Below are 16,224 nucleotides of genomic sequence, written 5' to 3'. Positions count from 1 at the left end.
GCTAATTGTGACTAAGACCAATTGTACAGATTTGATTTTGCTTATGTTTATTTTGTTACAAAAGTGCTAGGTGCGACGCTACTAATTGATAAGATTTATTGACGTCCAACACTCGATCGTTACAAATTGACCTCTTTTGATGACTATGATGGCATTGGGTACTGCGTCGTAAATAAACGAGCCCCTAACAATTCCAACCCATGATCGATCATCACGCCCCATCGTGGGCAATGCCAAAACAAAATCGCTTATTGTATTCTCAATGCGCGCTACTTGCCGCATTTGCTATTTTAGATGCTGTCCGTCGCATCGACTGATAACTTTTCTCTAGGCAATCCCCCCCTTGATGGCACATTATTTTTGCGCTTGATGACGATGTGACCAGATTAGACGGCATTATTGCCAGCTTGGAGGCTTGAATCTGGGACATTTGCCCTTGCCGGAGATTCGTTCAAGGTGAAGCCAAACGCTATCGAAGCCATGGAAGTAAGTTTTTGTTTTTAAATGACAATAACAAGTTCTTCCACAATAGCAAGTGCCTTCGCTATATTATATAATATTATTTGACTTATAATATACTTAAGGCTACAAATTATTTACCCATGAATGTGTTTTCTTTTTTAACGCAACTTAATTTTATGAACAATTTTTGTTTATTTTGTCTACCCTTTTGAAAATGAAATATTTGACTTACATCAGCTAGCCATCAATTATAATTGATATATGACAAACAATATATGAGAAAAATGTAATTCTAATAATGGATGATAATAACTAAGGAATTCATATTAATTTAAAAAAAAAAAGTACCCAAAGCTGATAAATCAAATCTACTGGTCTAAATGAGAAATTCAGTAGATTAGCCAGAAGGCTGTCTGTGCAAATTACATTATAATTAAATTCATTTTATGTCATAATGAAAACACAAATGGTTCTCTGAATAAATAAAGTCCATTTTTCAATCATTAAATACGTTCAATTTCTTATTAATTTAATTTAGTACACACAAAAGATCAAGACACGAGGCTTATTCTATTTTTAATTTTGACGTAGTTCAAGAATACAAACTCAAATAGAAAATCTAAATAATATATAATAATAAAAATAATAACATTAACTACGTAAGCGTTCTTTTTATATTTAACAAAAAATCGTTTTAATTAATTTAAATTATATATTGTATTTTATAGAGTATTAACAATCGCATCCCATATGAAAAGCTGTTTACGAAAGATCATTGAATTAAATGATTATATCTAATATATGGGTATTTCCATTAAAATCTATGATTCATAAAGCTTATCTACATGACTGCATTAAGAAGCCGTTAAGTGTCAATCGGTCCGTTGCGCAGTCATGTGATGCAATCATTGGGAATGGACTTGGACTTGCTCCATTAAACATGGTAAATGGCCTTATCGGTCAAGTGCAGTCTACATAAATGATGATAAATACATTGTATAAACACACTTATACATATATTATATAAAGATAGATAAGCCTGAACTAGACGGACTTTACTTGAGATGCGGATGTGGCTCAGACCCTTCGATAAAACTCTGGCAAACACTTGCCCCAGCTTATATTTATATATGTATATAGGCGAACCGTGTTGTGTGGGCCCGAATTGGACGCGTTTCCTACATCTACATGAGCAGTGACTTGACCGGGGTCTCGCATTGATAACTGATTAGGTCGCTGGGCAGAGACGGCGAGTGCGCGTGTGTGTGTGTGTGTGTGTGTGTGTGTTTTGAAAAACAACAAAACTGCTATAAATCATATACATGTATAATATTCTATATAAAAAATAAATACTGTATGTACCCTAGATGTGAGAATAATATAGCAAGAATTTGATTGTGTTCTGCCGTTATGCTCGTCGATCTATAAAAATGTTCGGCCCGTCAAGTCAACGATTTAATAGCATCTCGTTCAGCCGTCTGTGCGTTACTTGAAGCAAGCAGTTTTAATTTATTAATTTCGATTTTTCAATTCAGCTAAAATGAGAATCCTGCAGGAGGTAAAAACACAACAATAAAAATCAAAATAAAGATGTAAAATATTTTCAATATGCGGATTAATTCCAAATATTTTGGGTATACAGCACCAAATTCACTTGTTGGATCCTTCGGAGCTGTTGCGACCAGAGCCCACATTTGCCGACAAGAATCCTTCAAAGTTTCGTGACTATAGCGTCGATACAGATAATCCGCTGAAGGAACGCGTGCGTCGCACCTATCGTCAAATGCACTTGAATCAAACTGTCGACTTTGTCCGGGGTAAGGATATATCTGATTGATCCATTGGATCATTGTTTGATGCTTATACTTGCCAACGCAGGACGTCGGGCTCGCTGGCTGCAGTTCAACACCATTAAGATGACAGTGCGCGAGGCTCTGGAGAAGCTCAACGATTTGGTGGACGAGTCTGATCCTGATCTGGATCTACCAAACATAATACACGCCTTCCAGGCAGCTCAACGTGCCCGTGATGAATTTCCGCAACACGATTGGCTCCACTTGACAGCACTTATCCACGATCTCGGCAAGATCATGGCCTTCTATAATGAGCCGCAGTGGGCCGTGGTCGGCGACACATTTGCCGTGGGCTGCCGCTGGGGCGATAGCATTGTGTACCGCGATGACAGCTTTGTTGGCAATCCCGATGGTGACAATCCCAAATACAATACCGAATACGGTATATATGAGCCAAACTGTGGCGTGGACAATCTACTCATGTCGTGGGGTCACGATGAGTACATGTACTCTGTGCTCAAGCACAATAAAACCAAATTGCCTGATGTGGCATGCAATATAATACGCTTTCATTCGTTCTACCCGTGGCACAATGGTGGCGACTACAAACACCTAGAGGCGCCCCAGGACGAGGATACAAAGAAATGGGTGCTTATCTTCAAGTGAGTTGATTATTTTTAACTTGCACTTTTAGATAAATCTATAACAAATAATTCTTCTTCTTACAGTCGCTACGATCTGTACACAAAGAGTGCTGTGGTGCCCGACATTGAGGCCCTGTGGCCCTACTATCAAACGCTCATCGATAAATATTTGCCTGGAGTTATAGACTTCTAGACTAAATACATATTGTATCTATCCTTAGACTAACTTTAATGAGATATTTTGTCAATTATAGCCGATAACTACTTTCCCGCTAAGAAAGCAAAAAAGAAACTTCATAATTCTATTAAATCAAACTTTAAAACAAAACCTTGCAACTTTATAATTTTAGATTGATTTTACATTTTTAGGTAATTCGATTAAAAACAGGTTGAATTTATATTTGTGCTTTGTAGCACAAAAATCTGTTATTAATTAAGAAAGCAAAATTAAACTTGTAATTAACATGTTTCTTGAGAAAGGACAAAAGTTGTCCTGTTGATCAAGAATATTAAATTCCATTCATACAATATCTTTTGCACGGGAATGCAAATAAAACCATTAATTTCTAAAGACTACGTTTCAGTATCCAAAATGCCAAGCAATGAGTCTTTTGAACCACTTGTCCATATATCTTAAGCCATAGTTTTATTATTTTCGATCGATGGACGCTTTTAAAACATTTGCTCAACATTAAAAAAAGAAGGAAATGTACATTTTTTATTATAACTTAATGCTTAAACTTCTTAAGACAATGCAGGTTTCATTTCGACACGGATCCGCCGCCGCTGCTGCGTCGACGACGCTTGTGGCGCTTGTGACTCTTTTTGCTTGTGTGCCGCTGGTGATTGCGACGCCGCGAGGATGACTCTTCCTTGTCCCGTCCCCGATGGCGACGCGAGCTTGTATGGCTGCTGCTAAGACTCCGACTCCGGCTGCGACTCCGACTCCGACTCCTACTCCGACTACGTTGCTTCTGTCGCAAGCTGCGTGTTGAGCTGGGACTGTGTCGGCGTCGCCTATGCTTGGATACCGTGTTGGCCTTTTGTCGCTTCTGTCGCTGCCGGTGTGAGCTGCGACTCCGGCTGCGACTGCGACGGCCGCTGGCACTGCTGCTTGACGAGGTCACGGTCGCATCTTGTACAACGGTGCAGCAACTGCTGCTACTACTTCGACTGCGAGTCCGACTACCACGTCGACCTTTACGATGGCGTCTAGCTGAAGATGGCGGTGGCGTTGCGCCGGACACCAGCTGCACATCGTCATCGTCGGAGAGCAGAACGGGACCCACTGCTGTCGGCGTTGCCGCCTTGCTGGTGTACGTATTGGTGCTATCATCGTTCAGTAAATTGTATTTCTCCAGATCACCATTATCTTCCTCCTCATCATCCCCATCGCGCTCAGCAGGTGTCTGCAACGGTGCTGCTGTCGCCTGCTGCACACCCACCTCAGTAGTTTCATCGTCGTCGTCATCATCATCATCATCATCAGGTCCAAAATAAGTGATGGGTATGGAACGTACCGAATCGTTGGAGTCACCATCGCTATTTGCTGCCATCGCCTCTGATTCCGCTTTAGTTGCTACAGTTGCTGTCACTGACGCCGCCTCTGGCCCGGCAGCTGCCCCAATAGCTGTGCCTTCACCTGGTGTTCAATTGGAAATTCAGTTTATTTGTACAAGCTTTAATATTTGAGATGTTAAAACAAAATAAATATGTGACTTCCTGTGTATCTTCGACAGTGAGTCTGAGGCCCTTAATTGCATACAATTATTGTACATCCATCTTCCAAAATTAGGAGTGCTTTTTATACTTTGATACCGAAGATATCGTTGTATATTAGTTTTATTCATGCCGTCATGCTGTCTGTCAGTCTGTATGAATGCAACTTTTATCGACACCCTTAGAGATATAGACTTGAAACTTGGAACATATCTAAATGGCCTACGACAGCGCCGGCCCACCACCAGATGAGACTACAAGGTACCTCGTCCAGGAGTGCGAGAAGCACAGCATTGGCCTAATCATAGGCTGTGCCCATCGGGCTGACAGCCGACATAACCAAACCAAACCAAAAATACAACTCAACCCACTATTAATTCATACAGAAAAATGCTCGATGTTTGAATTAATAGTGAATTGCGTTGAATATGCCCAATGACTGATTCTTATAAATATATACTACATACATGTATATAGGTCTTTTAAAAGAAGATCAACCAGAGTTTAATACAAATAAATAAATGAATGTTTACATTCATTATTAAATGTTAAAAACAGTCAGATTTTATGTACACTACATATGATTATAAAGGAGAATAGAAAGAGGGGCACTATTGTCTTAGGCATCTAAGTTTTGATTTAAATCGAACACTTAAGTTTTAAAAAATACAAATTTTAATAAAATTGTGCTATTTTTGTGAGCGCAGCTATTTGCATAATAGATTTTATGGGAAACTGGGAGACTACCTTTGATTTGATTAAGAAACGCCAATGCCTTCCGCTTGCGTTCCAGCTGCAGCTGCTTCTCACGCGATATCATGCCGTTCAGCTTGTCCCGTGCTATTTGCGCAAGCTTATCCTTCACGCGCTCCTCAGCTGTGGGTTAAACGAAATGTTGCAATTTAGTACAGATTTGTATACAACCACTCTCTCACTCTCTCTCTGTCTCTCGGTTTCTCTTTCTCTTTCTATGTGGTACACACCTTGACGCTGGTCCTTTTGGGGGGACGCTGCGTTCGCTGTTGTTGTGGTGGCAGCAGCATCGGAAGAGGCAGCTGTTGCTTTGGATCCACCAGTTCTTGCCAGCAATTGTGTCTCCACCTGCTTAATGGCACGTTGCACACTGTCCGGCATGCCCGGACGCACTGGATCTGCATTAGTTTTGACCTTGGCCTCGTCATCCTTAGCGCTGGCCGCCTCATGCGCCATTGTCGACTGCAACGATGCGGCGTTCTCATCACGCGGGCGAATAGAGAAGCAAACGGGCACTGAAAGTGATACGGTAATGAGATTAGTTGATTTTCTAGCAATATATCGTAGATGAACACACCTTTCTCGCTAGAACTGGTAGCAACAGCAGCCGCCGTCGTCGAGTTAGACGAGGCAACACCAGAGCCACCGAGACCCTTTTTGCTTATGAGGGCGGCGGCAACTGCAGCCGCTTTGCGCGTCTTCTCCTCCTTCGATGCGGCGTCCACATCACCGGTTATTTTATACATATAATATGCATAGAACTTGTTCTCCGGCAGCAGAAAATTGAAACGTTCCACGCTCTTGGTGCGCAGCGTCTCCTCAAACTGGCGGCCGTTCTTGATCACATAGGTGGCCGTCTTGTCAATGATGTGACGCAAACTCTCCTCGGGCATGGGAAACGTAAGCAATGGCGGTGGTGCGAGTGCCACTGGAGGCTTTGCAGTGATGCTTGTTGTGGCGACACTTGCACTTTCTGTCGATTGCTTGTGCTGTTGTTGCCGCTGTCCGTTGCTATCATCATCATCATCATCATTGTCGTCATCTGCGTGCTCTTCGTCGCTATCGGAGCTATAGTTCTGAGCAAGAGCCAGGGCGCTGGTGTTTTTCAATAGCTCCACTTTGGGCGGTGCATCGTTGGTGTTCTCCTCCGTCTCGTGGGCAAATGTGCTGCCATTGTATTGCAACAGAACGGGTGTAAATTCCACACTGGATGCGGATGCAGCGGCAGCAACAGAAGCAGAAGTACTGCTTTGACCTTCGGACTTGCAACTAAGAGTGGGGGAAGCGGTGCCGCCAGAATGCTGCGAAGCCACCTCGTCGTCCAATACCGCCTGCAGCGGAACACCCTTGATCTTGCTGATGAGCTGCGTGTAGGCGCAATTGGCTGACGGCTTGTATTTGATGGTGGGCACCGTTATGATCTGTTGGCTACGCTTCGGACTGACAGACAGCGAGCTGCTGCTCTCGCTTAGCGCAATCGCATTGTCCATGTGTGCCGTCGCATCCGTTGATGCGAGAACAGGCGCATACTTGCCCTGCTTGATGGCACCTAGTAGATGACGATAGTACGGCTGTAACTGTCCACCCTGCGACAGAAAGTCAAACTGTGCATTGTTTGCCTGCTTCGCCTTGATCAATATCTCCATTTGGGCGCCCTGGGTGGCAATGAAGCGTGCTGTCTTCTCAATGATCGCATGCTGTTTCATTGTGTCCGGCTATAAATTTAAGGCAAGCGTCGATTAGCATTTTCAAACATAAAGATACAAATTATGGATGATTCCACTTTTCGAGCTAGCTGCTTACCAGCTGTATGTCTGGAGCGGGCGCCACCAGGAGATTGTTTGGCAGCGTGTAAGGAAGCTCGCTTTCCTCGGGCGGCGTTGATGGATTTGGCAATGTTGTCGTTGCAGTATCTGCCGACGATGCGCTGGACGTCGTCTGTCCATCGTATTGAAACTCCATCTGACTATAGTTGCCGCCCGATGTTTCTTGCTGCAGACGCTTCAGATCCTCCTCTGTACATGTGTGTGTGTGTGTGTGTGTGTGTATGTGTGCGAATGTCAGTGTGAGTGTGCGAGTATGGAGTGTTGGCAAAAATAAGAAAACACAACACAAACGCGAGACTTTAGTACAAAGCAAAAAACATTAATATTTAGCCAGACGTGAGAAATGAATTACAGAAATATTCATAGAATAAGCTTTTTGACTTTTGGATTGGATTTAATTTAAGGATTTCTTTGTTTCTTTCGGTTTTTTTTTTTCTGAGTTTAATGGTCGAGCTGAGAGACTGAGCTGGACTCGCTATACCCAAGTTGGACAGCGGCATCTGTAAGAAAGTGTTTAGCTTGTTAAATTTGAAGTGGTTTCTATTTACCTGAACCACGGCGCCAAAAGCAGTATGATGAAACTTACGTTGATTCTGTTGATCGTGTTGCTTTTGCGTTTGCTGTTGTTGTTGCTGGGTTGCTTTGGATTGGTTTTGATTGGTTTGGTGCTACATGGGGTGGTTCGACTTGATTTCTATATTTCTGAGCTTGCTCATGTTAACTTTGGACTTGATTTATGTTCGGCTTTTGCAGTATTACTTGATTTTTGATTGAATTGAATTGATTCTTTTGGTATATTCGATTTGAGCTTGAATAGCGTTATGCATAAACGCACTTGATTTCATTCATTGGCACTTAAAATTTAAATAGTAGTTGTACAAACAATTCGCATTGAGGAGACAGTGCATACGGCATGCCGGCAACGTCACTTACCTTGCTGCATCCGTAGCTCTTCTTCGTTGTTGTAGAGGAACAGATAGCGCTCCTCCTCGCACAGTTGTTCCGCACGCTGCTCCTCGGCGCTCAGATATTCTAAGCGATTGCCGTAGCCGCCCGGTGGCGCCTCATAGGCCGATAGTTCGCACAACGCTCCACGCACGTCATATCTATGCATGTGTGTGTGTGTGTGTGTTTCGGTTGTGTTTATAAAGAAAAGAATCAGAGAAATATAAACGGGAAAGAAAACGTTATTAGTGACATTGAATCAATATTTAGGGGGTGGTGGTGGTGGTGGTGGTCACACTCACACATACTCATACTCACACACACGCACACCCACACACACACACCCACGCACGCACTCACACTCCAACACACACACACACGCACACAAACACAAACACACACAAAATAAATGAAATAAAAATAATCGTTGATTGAAAACGAAAAAATTACTTCACACAGTAGTTGAATAAATTGTTGTAGTTTAAATTGTATATATGCTTGGTTAAATTAAGTGTCTATGGATATTTATATATAATTGGATTTATATATAAATTATTATGTCTTAAACATTCATACATACCGCTCCGGATGCTAAAAAAAAGTTAATTGTTTTACAATTACAGTTTTCAATTATCAAATATATTTTTTTTTTTTCAATAATACAGTTTGCGAAGCACTGAAAAGAGCTGTTATTACAATGAGAAAACGTGACCAGTTACAGTTACAGTTGCAGAGTCTCCAAGCTCAGTCCGCAATGATCAATTTGATCTGTGATCAGTCCCATTTTTGGTTTTTCTTATTAACTCTTTGACATTGAATCATATTTGACATTTCGACCATTTTATGCAATAGTTGGCAAACTTTAAGGCACATTTGCACTCTGGTTCGTCAAACGGTAACTAACAACTTCATTTCCAACCAAACAAATTAGGTCATAGGTCGTGGCGTTCAGTACGTGTCAATTTTATGTAGTTTTTGTAGATGAATATGTTCGATGACAACGGCTTGGCTTAGAAGTGGTTTTCGAGTCGATTCGATTCGTTCCTGTAGATCTATGTATGTATGTAATTCTATACATACATACATATGTACGTATGATGTACACAGCATACAAACATATATCTGTACGTATATTGTTGTGCTCTAGCAAAAAGATTTTGGTGAGGGGGTAGGGGAGTGTTGTTCATCATGTACATAAACAAATGGGATCCAAGGAATTACGTACATATTCATATACATATATATATATATAGATATATGGGTGTAATTTGTACTTTATAGATATGTACTATATAGGCGTATTGTTATTATTATAGTTAAATTAAGTTTAGGGGCTTGTGGCAGCCAGGCAGCAATTATTAACCTGTCTATTTTGAGATTTACATCGCCCATCCAGGGTATCAGCTGTTTCCCCTGATCCAGTTCTCGCGCCTTCTCATCGTCCCGGAATATCTTGCACGCATAGCCAAAGACGAGCAGATCAAGAGCCGGATGGCGTGCGTCCGACGACCCCGCTGACCCCGCTGCCGGTCCTGTTGCGTGTGTTGCACCATATGTCAAATGGCCGTTGGCGCCAATGCCACAAGATGAGGCTGCAGCGGTTCCTGTTTTCCGCAAAATGCCATTGATACTGCCTCCAGCATATTCACGCACCATGGCATTGCTTCCGCAGGCACGCACATTATACGGCATCATTTACACACACACACCGACACCCCGACACACACACACGCACACACACTTGCACACACACTCAGTTGCACTTATTTTTTCTTGGAATCGAGCACTTTTATCTATGTTGCAAGAGCAGTTTGCATTTGCAAATGCGTTTTTCTTGTTGATGTTGATATGCATGTGCCAAACAGGCCAAACTAGAGATGGTGCTATCGGCTAAAATATATCGTTGTATCGATGTTGGCCAAAGCCTCACATATCGATGGTACACACTCCAGCCATATATATCGATTGGAATAAGAGAATTTATGATTACATCGAGGCAATTTTTGCCGCCCTACTTTGAAAACTAAGCAAACCATTATAATTATATATAAAAATGATTGTATATTCGTTTTGTGCAATGTCCGCCATGCTGTTTGTCTGTCTGTCTGAATGAACGAAACTTTTTTCGACACCCTTAGGACAGGGACTTGAAACTTGGAAGATATACTGATCTGTTACCGGGACAAAGTTTATAAATTGGAGTGCTACGTCCACTAGGGGCTAGGAAATCGATAAGAATCCATATTCGCAAATCGATAAAGCCACATATCTTCCACCATTTTAAGGCTAGTTGCCAAATTTCATTGGTAGGTTGTTGGCGATGCCCTTAAAAGATCGGCATATGCCACGCCCACCGCCGCCGCCCCAAGGCGCAGTCGGTTACGCCCAACTGCAACGTTCTCTCTTGTATTAATTTGCATTACGCATTGCATTGTATGAGAATACAATATTTATGGGTACATTTTAATGATTAACAATTAGTCCTTTGCATCTGGAAACTTGAGGGTGCGTAGCTTGGAGTAGATTATATCCCAATCGACGTAGGCGCCAACAAGATGTCGCTTGTTTTGCGGCGAATCCTCGTACGCGGTGCGTCCGTGCAGCATGCGAAGATTATTGAACACAAAAACGTCACCCGGACGCGTCTTGAACTCAACGGCCTCGGCCTGGGCCACCTGAAGAAACTTATCGTAGGCCTCATACCAAGCGAGCGCCTGTTCCAGCGGCACCGTGAATCGACTGTCGCGCTTTGTCGTATTCTGATTGATGCGGGCAAACTGTCCATCCGCATCCAGGCTGATGACGGGCGCGCGCCACAGGCTGTGAAATGGTTTGCCAGCATCGCCATCATGTCCAATGTCAAACCAGTTAACGGGCACGCTCCTCAGCAGCTCGTAATAATCCGGATAATCGCGACGCATCGTGTTAGCCACGTAAAAGCCATCGGTCATCAAATTGGCCCCGCCCGGCGATTCCGACTGGGCTAACGTGTGCAATATATTTATGCCCGCCTTGTACTCATAGTACGGCATGTCCGTGTGCAGCGGCAGCGGCGTCATCAGATACGCATAGTTGCCGGCATTCGGCTTTGACTTGACGTCGAACACATCCCTGATAAGAAAGACGCAGACGAAGAGTTAAGCTTACAAATAAAATGGAAAATAATAAAAAATTTACCCGTAGGTGGTGCGCTTGATGTAGCCAATGCGTTCGGCCAAATGACGCACAACTTGTTCATCGTGTGGTGCGCCATGAAGCAGGGCAAATCCCTGCACGGCTAGTGCCTGGAGCCAATCGAGCAATACTGCATCCTGCTTGAGCACATCGTGGTACTCAAAATGGTGAGTAACGTCGCCAAATTGAGACTTGCCCCAGAGCTGAGCGGGCGGCTTGTAGACCTCGTTCAGATACCGTTGCCGGGCCTCGACACTAAAGTCACGCTGCTGCAGCCAGTCCAAATCGTAGCTAGAGTTGTGCGCATCCTCCCAGTTAACGATCAGCTGTTGCCGTTTCTCGTCAAACCGGACGCGCTCCGCACGAACATGCAACGGGCCCCGCTCCCAGTGGCTCTTGCGTGCCCGCGTTGCCGCATGGAAGCACTCCGAACACTGACAATTGTCGCGCAGCCAAATGCTCGGATACTTGTGTTGTTGTCCATCAGGCCGTGTCACTTCCACATATCGTTGCTCCTGCAGTCTAGCCGTAATACGCCGGCTGCTGCTGCTGCTGGCGTATCGCTGGATTTGCCGGGCGAGCAGCTGGCCAATCATGTGTCTACAACTCAACATGTGGACAAATACTGAACATGCGATCAAAAATTAAGATGTGCCACCGAAATAATAATGAGTTAATAGTGTACGGCCGACAACAACAGCCGATGCCTGATAATACTTACGTTGATAGCCGTCCGACGAACCCGGCTTATCAACACAAGTGAAATTGCACGTGCCCTACGATAAGCCAGCGCCGCTTATAAGTGCTCTCATCTCAGTTCCCCTCCTCCTTCTTCTCCTTCTCCTCCTTCCTCTCCTTCTCCTCCTTTTAATCGTTCTCCACGTTTGTTGACATCAGCGTCTGCGTTGGTCTGTCCAGAGTTACTACTTGAATAATTGCCGCCGATCGCTCCGGCCAGCATTCGTTTTGTGCGTCGATAACAAAACGACGATGCGCCCCACACAACACACACTCCAGCTGCATTCGGGCATGCTCGTCGAGTACACCACTCGTTGCCAATCCGCTCGGAGCAGGAGCAGGAGCAGCTGCAGCTGCATCCGCCTTAGCCTCAGCACTGCAGCGTTTGCGTTGGCGATGGCGACGGCGTCGTTTGCTCGAGTTCGTCGCAGCCAAATTATGATTGTGTTTTTGCTTTTCCGATTGTTGCTGCTGCTGCTGTTTCTCCTCCAGCTTTAGCGTCGTATTGATGCCTGGCAGCAGGGGTATTGCACAGCATTTGCAAAGCGTGCGCTTTACTGCTGGCGACCTAAGAAGGCAAGAAGTGAGTAACACTTTTCCAATACATATGCATATTAGTGGAGCTCACATGTGCATCAGGGATTTGGTGCCCACGTTGCGGCCAAGTTTGCAATAATAGGCGGCCAGAGTGTTTTGCTTGCTGTGAGCCATCAGATTGCCGGCCTGGTAGAGGAAGTTCATTCTGGACATGACATGACGCTGCGTCAGCAGCTTCTGCTTGCTCTTATTGTTATTGTTGGCCATAGCTAAATCAGTTTGTTTCTCAGACTTTTGCACTGATATTTTAATATCGAATTTGAACACGATCTAGCGATTATTAATCGCTGCTGTGATTGTAGCGCAGTAATCGATTAATGCATTTGAAATTAGAAATTAGACGAGCCCATCATTTTGCCAGCCAGCTAACATCGACATTTATATGAGAAAATCGTAATTTAGTAATCTATAATCGCATATGGCTACCATAAGCAATATTTATTTGTATTCGTTCATTTTGCATTTGGCTCATTCTTTGCCAAAGTTCATACCGCAAGCACTGATGCTTGTGCCATTCACAGCGAAGCACGTCCACGCCTAACAGCTGTCGGATTTCCCGCCTAAATTCGATCGCGCAGCTGTGGCGCATGCAGAGACTGCGGGCTCTAAGCTGGAAACTGCAAATAAGATCAAATCTAACAACAAATGCAACGCACTAAAAGATGGCTTATTGAGTGCGGCAATAGCAAGACTATCCATTACCAAGTGAAGGCGGCGCACAAGTGCCGTCCGTCAAGTGCAATTCGAGCAAGCAATTGTTTTTTTATATTTGTATTCCGAGATTGTTTTTTTTTTTCTGTGTCTTTGTATTGATTTGTGGAATTTAGCGCGTAGAAAATGTTCATAGAGGATCTGAAGAATGATTTTTACGGGCAGCTGATTGGCAAACGCATTCTGATCGTTGTCAACTATGACGTCGACGCGATTTGCGCCAGCAAAATACTGCAATCGCTCTTCAAGTACGATCACATGCTGTACACCGTGGTGCCCATAATGGGTATAACGGGTCTGTGTCGGGCCTATTCCGAGCATCAGGGCGATGTGAAGTACGTGCTGCTGATCAACTGCGGCGCCTGTGTGGACATTGTGGAGTTGCTGAAGCCGGCGGAGGATGTCACATTCTTTATATGCGATTCGCATCGTCCGCTGGACGTGTGTAACATTTACAGCGACCGGCAGGTGTGCATTTTGGGTGATCCAGCCCTGGAGGAGAATATACCAGCATTTGAGACGATATTCTATGATTCCGATGGGGACGAAGACAATGATAACGATGACGACGATGGCGCTGAGGATGACATAGATGCAGACAGCGGCGCCGGCGATTCTGATAATGATGGCGGCAATGCGGAAAAGCAGCGAGCACCCAAGCTGAGCCGTATGGAGCGGCATGAGCAACGCGTTATGCGTCAGCGGGCAAGACGACAATGGGAATCGGACCGAGATCGCATCATGTTCGACTATACACAATTTAGCTATTATGGCCGGTCGACGGCGTTGCAAATCTTTGAGCTGGCCTGGAAGCTGTCCAAGGACAACATGGATCTGCTGTGGTGGGCCATTGTAGGCATCAGCGAGCAACTGCTGCTCGGCAAGATCGAGAGCGGTGCCTACACCCTCGAACTGGAGCACATACAGTCGCACGTGTCGCGTCTGACCAACAAGACAAACGATCAACACACGATGAGTGCTTCGAAGATATGCTTTGAGAACGATCTGCACTTGGTCCTCTATAGACACTGGACCGTCACAGAGTCCATGCGGTAAGCATTGTAATCATTGCTGATCAGATCTGATTGCGAACTTTAACTTGACAACGCATTTTCCTCGTTTTATTTTTTTTTTTTATAGGTACTCCCGCTATGCCGCCTGTAAGATGAAGCTATGGACGTTGCGGGGCGAGAAGCGTCTGCACGAGTTGCTCGTTGAGATGGGGCTGCCGCTGGTGCACGCCCGACAATCGTACGGCGCAATGGATCTAATCTTGCGCAAGGAATTCTACTCCATGGTGGAGAAGCTTGCCGACAAATATAGTATACCGGACATTGTCTATGGCACCTTTACGCTCAGCTATGGCTATCGCAGTCGTTACGCTGCCGCCGACTATGTCTATGCGCTGCTGGCGATACTGCAGTCGGTGAAGAAGCGAAACACACCAGAGGATTGCTACATGGAGGCATCGGATGCGTTGACGCGCCAGCACAAGCAGCTGCTCATTGCAGGCATCGATAATGCTAAGCTATTGCATGCGGCCATCTTTCGGCAGGTGCAGAGCTGCCTGGAGGCGCATCAGGTGCATTCGACCGGCTCCTTTTTCTACTATATACTGCAGGAGGAGCACGCGTTCTTCTCGTATCCATATGCGTTGGCCCTGCTGGCCAAGTTCGTGCTGCATGGCCATGTGGCAACGACGAGGGCGCGTCACGCAATTGATTTACCCCTGATCGCCACATGTCCGCTGGATGCGACGCAGGGCATGTGTCTGCTGGTTGGCATTGCGCCTGTGCGCGAGGACTCGCCGAAGAACTTCTTTGGCAAGGCGTTCGATCAGGCTGCACAGAAGAGCAAGGCCAGCCTGCTGCAGGACTTCTTTGAGCCGTCCATCGTTCAACTGCGCCAAAGCGACTTGACCCGATTTCTAGATGCGTTGACCGTGCTCTTGACCTAAGTTCAATACTCGCTATACTCGCTTTTAGTTTAGTATTTAAGTCAATTATCTACTAATAATCCAATCAAACTTTTGCTTATCGAGCCGATCTAATTTAACATAATCTTACTTATAAGCGACAATTCTTTTTAATATAAAAGCCTTATTATTTTTTGGACTACTAATAGGAAATGATACAAATTATGCAGATATAATTTAAGCTATGCGATTGTTTAACGCTTAAGGAAATATAGAAACTAAGATAGTTTGAAGCATTCGATTGGAAATTGTATAATACAGATTCTAAATACATTATTTTATTTCATGTGCTTGTCATTAGAATTGAATGATTTTTTATTTCATTTTAAAACGGATCAAACTTTTGCTTATCGAGCCGATCTAATTTAACATAATCTTATTTATAAGCGACAATTCTTGTTAATATAATAGCCTTAATTTTTTTTGGACTACTAATAGGAAATGATACAAATTATGCAGATATAATTTAAGACATGCGATTGTTTAACGCTTAAGGAAATATAGAAACTAAGATAGTTTGAAGCATTCGATTGGAAATTGTATAATACAGATTCTAAATACATTATTTTATTTCATGTTACTGTCATAAGAATTGAATGATTTTTTAAGTTATTGGGGATTTGGGATGCGAAGCTACACAAAAGAAGATCTATCATAATTTAGTATACATCAAAATGTATAATCGATTCAATTTCAATAATATAATAATCTATTGATCTTGTCAACATCTTATCCGAGTAGAAAAATATCTCTATTATTTTATAATAGTAATAATCCATTCTGCAACATTTTGAAAGTTGCAACTCAGATCAGTTAGATTAGATCAGTTAGTATCTCATCAAAAACATGGAGTTTTGTTCGACCAATAGTCGGCACTGCCTCTATTG

General features: G+C 43.8%; 4 protein-coding genes across 7 annotated transcripts; 2 read left to right on the top strand and 2 right to left on the bottom strand.

The window, feature by feature from the left end:
* The first annotated feature begins 1,886 nt into the window (after nt 1–1,886).
* LOC6564675 (inositol oxygenase) lies at nt 1,887–3,191 on the top strand. The gene is made up of 4 exons (XM_001991536.3): nt 1,887–2,020; nt 2,105–2,279; nt 2,341–2,917; nt 2,984–3,191. The coding sequence occupies exons 1-4, from the start codon at nt 2,003–2,005 to the stop codon at nt 3,090–3,092; spliced, it is 879 nt and encodes a 292-aa protein (XP_001991572.1). The 5' UTR covers nt 1,887–2,002; the 3' UTR covers nt 3,093–3,191.
* Nucleotides 3,192–3,519: 328 nt separating this feature from the next.
* On the bottom strand, nt 3,520–9,998 carry LOC6564676 (protein suppressor of white apricot). 2 transcript variants are annotated; one of them, XM_032738492.1, is made up of 7 exons: nt 9,506–9,998; nt 8,131–8,303; nt 7,175–7,386; nt 5,949–7,086; nt 5,602–5,886; nt 5,366–5,494; nt 3,520–4,541 (listed from the first exon to the last, which is right to left on the bottom strand). In XM_032738492.1, exons 1-7 carry the CDS (start codon nt 9,835–9,837, stop codon nt 3,661–3,663), a joined length of 3,150 nt encoding a protein of 1,049 aa, XP_032594383.1. In that variant the 5' UTR covers nt 9,838–9,998; the 3' UTR covers nt 3,520–3,660. The 2 variants fall into 2 exon arrangements, with proteins under 2 accessions (XP_032594383.1, XP_032594384.1); XM_032738493.2 differs by lacking the exons at nt 8,131–8,303; nt 9,506–9,998 and adding an exon at nt 7,746–8,118.
* A 553-nt stretch (nt 9,999–10,551) lies between these two features.
* LOC6564677 (gamma-butyrobetaine dioxygenase) lies at nt 10,552–12,861 on the bottom strand. Of its 3 annotated transcripts, none has more exons than XM_032738003.2 (3): nt 12,038–12,170; nt 11,320–11,941; nt 10,552–11,253 (listed from the first exon to the last, which is right to left on the bottom strand). In XM_032738003.2, exons 2-3 carry the CDS (start codon nt 11,928–11,930, stop codon nt 10,620–10,622), a joined length of 1,245 nt encoding a protein of 414 aa, XP_032593894.1. In that variant the 5' UTR covers nt 11,931–11,941; nt 12,038–12,170; the 3' UTR covers nt 10,552–10,619. The 3 variants fall into 3 exon arrangements, 2 of the variants coding, with proteins under 2 accessions (XP_032593894.1, XP_001991574.2); XR_004365248.2 differs by lacking the exon at nt 10,552–11,253 and adding an exon at nt 12,683–12,861 and having other exon boundaries at nt 11,854–11,941; nt 12,038–12,622; XM_001991538.3 differs by having other exon boundaries at nt 11,320–12,170.
* A 341-nt stretch (nt 12,862–13,202) lies between these two features.
* On the top strand, nt 13,203–15,908 carry LOC6564647 (cell division control protein 45 homolog). Its single transcript, XM_001991540.3, has 2 exons — nt 13,203–14,414; nt 14,503–15,908. Exons 1-2 carry the CDS (start codon nt 13,489–13,491, stop codon nt 15,317–15,319), a joined length of 1,743 nt encoding a protein of 580 aa, XP_001991576.1. The 5' UTR covers nt 13,203–13,488; the 3' UTR covers nt 15,320–15,908.
* The last annotated feature ends 316 nt before the right edge of the window (nt 15,909–16,224 follow it).

The sequence above is a fragment of the Drosophila grimshawi genome, unplaced genomic scaffold, assembly GCF_018153295.1.
Source record: "Drosophila grimshawi isolate 15287-2541.00 unplaced genomic scaffold, ASM1815329v1 contig_848, whole genome shotgun sequence".
In the NCBI taxonomy this organism is placed as follows: domain Eukaryota; kingdom Metazoa; phylum Arthropoda; class Insecta; order Diptera; family Drosophilidae; genus Drosophila; species Drosophila grimshawi.
Note: the sequence above shows the minus strand (reverse complement) of the source record. Positions and strands in the feature narration are given on the sequence as shown.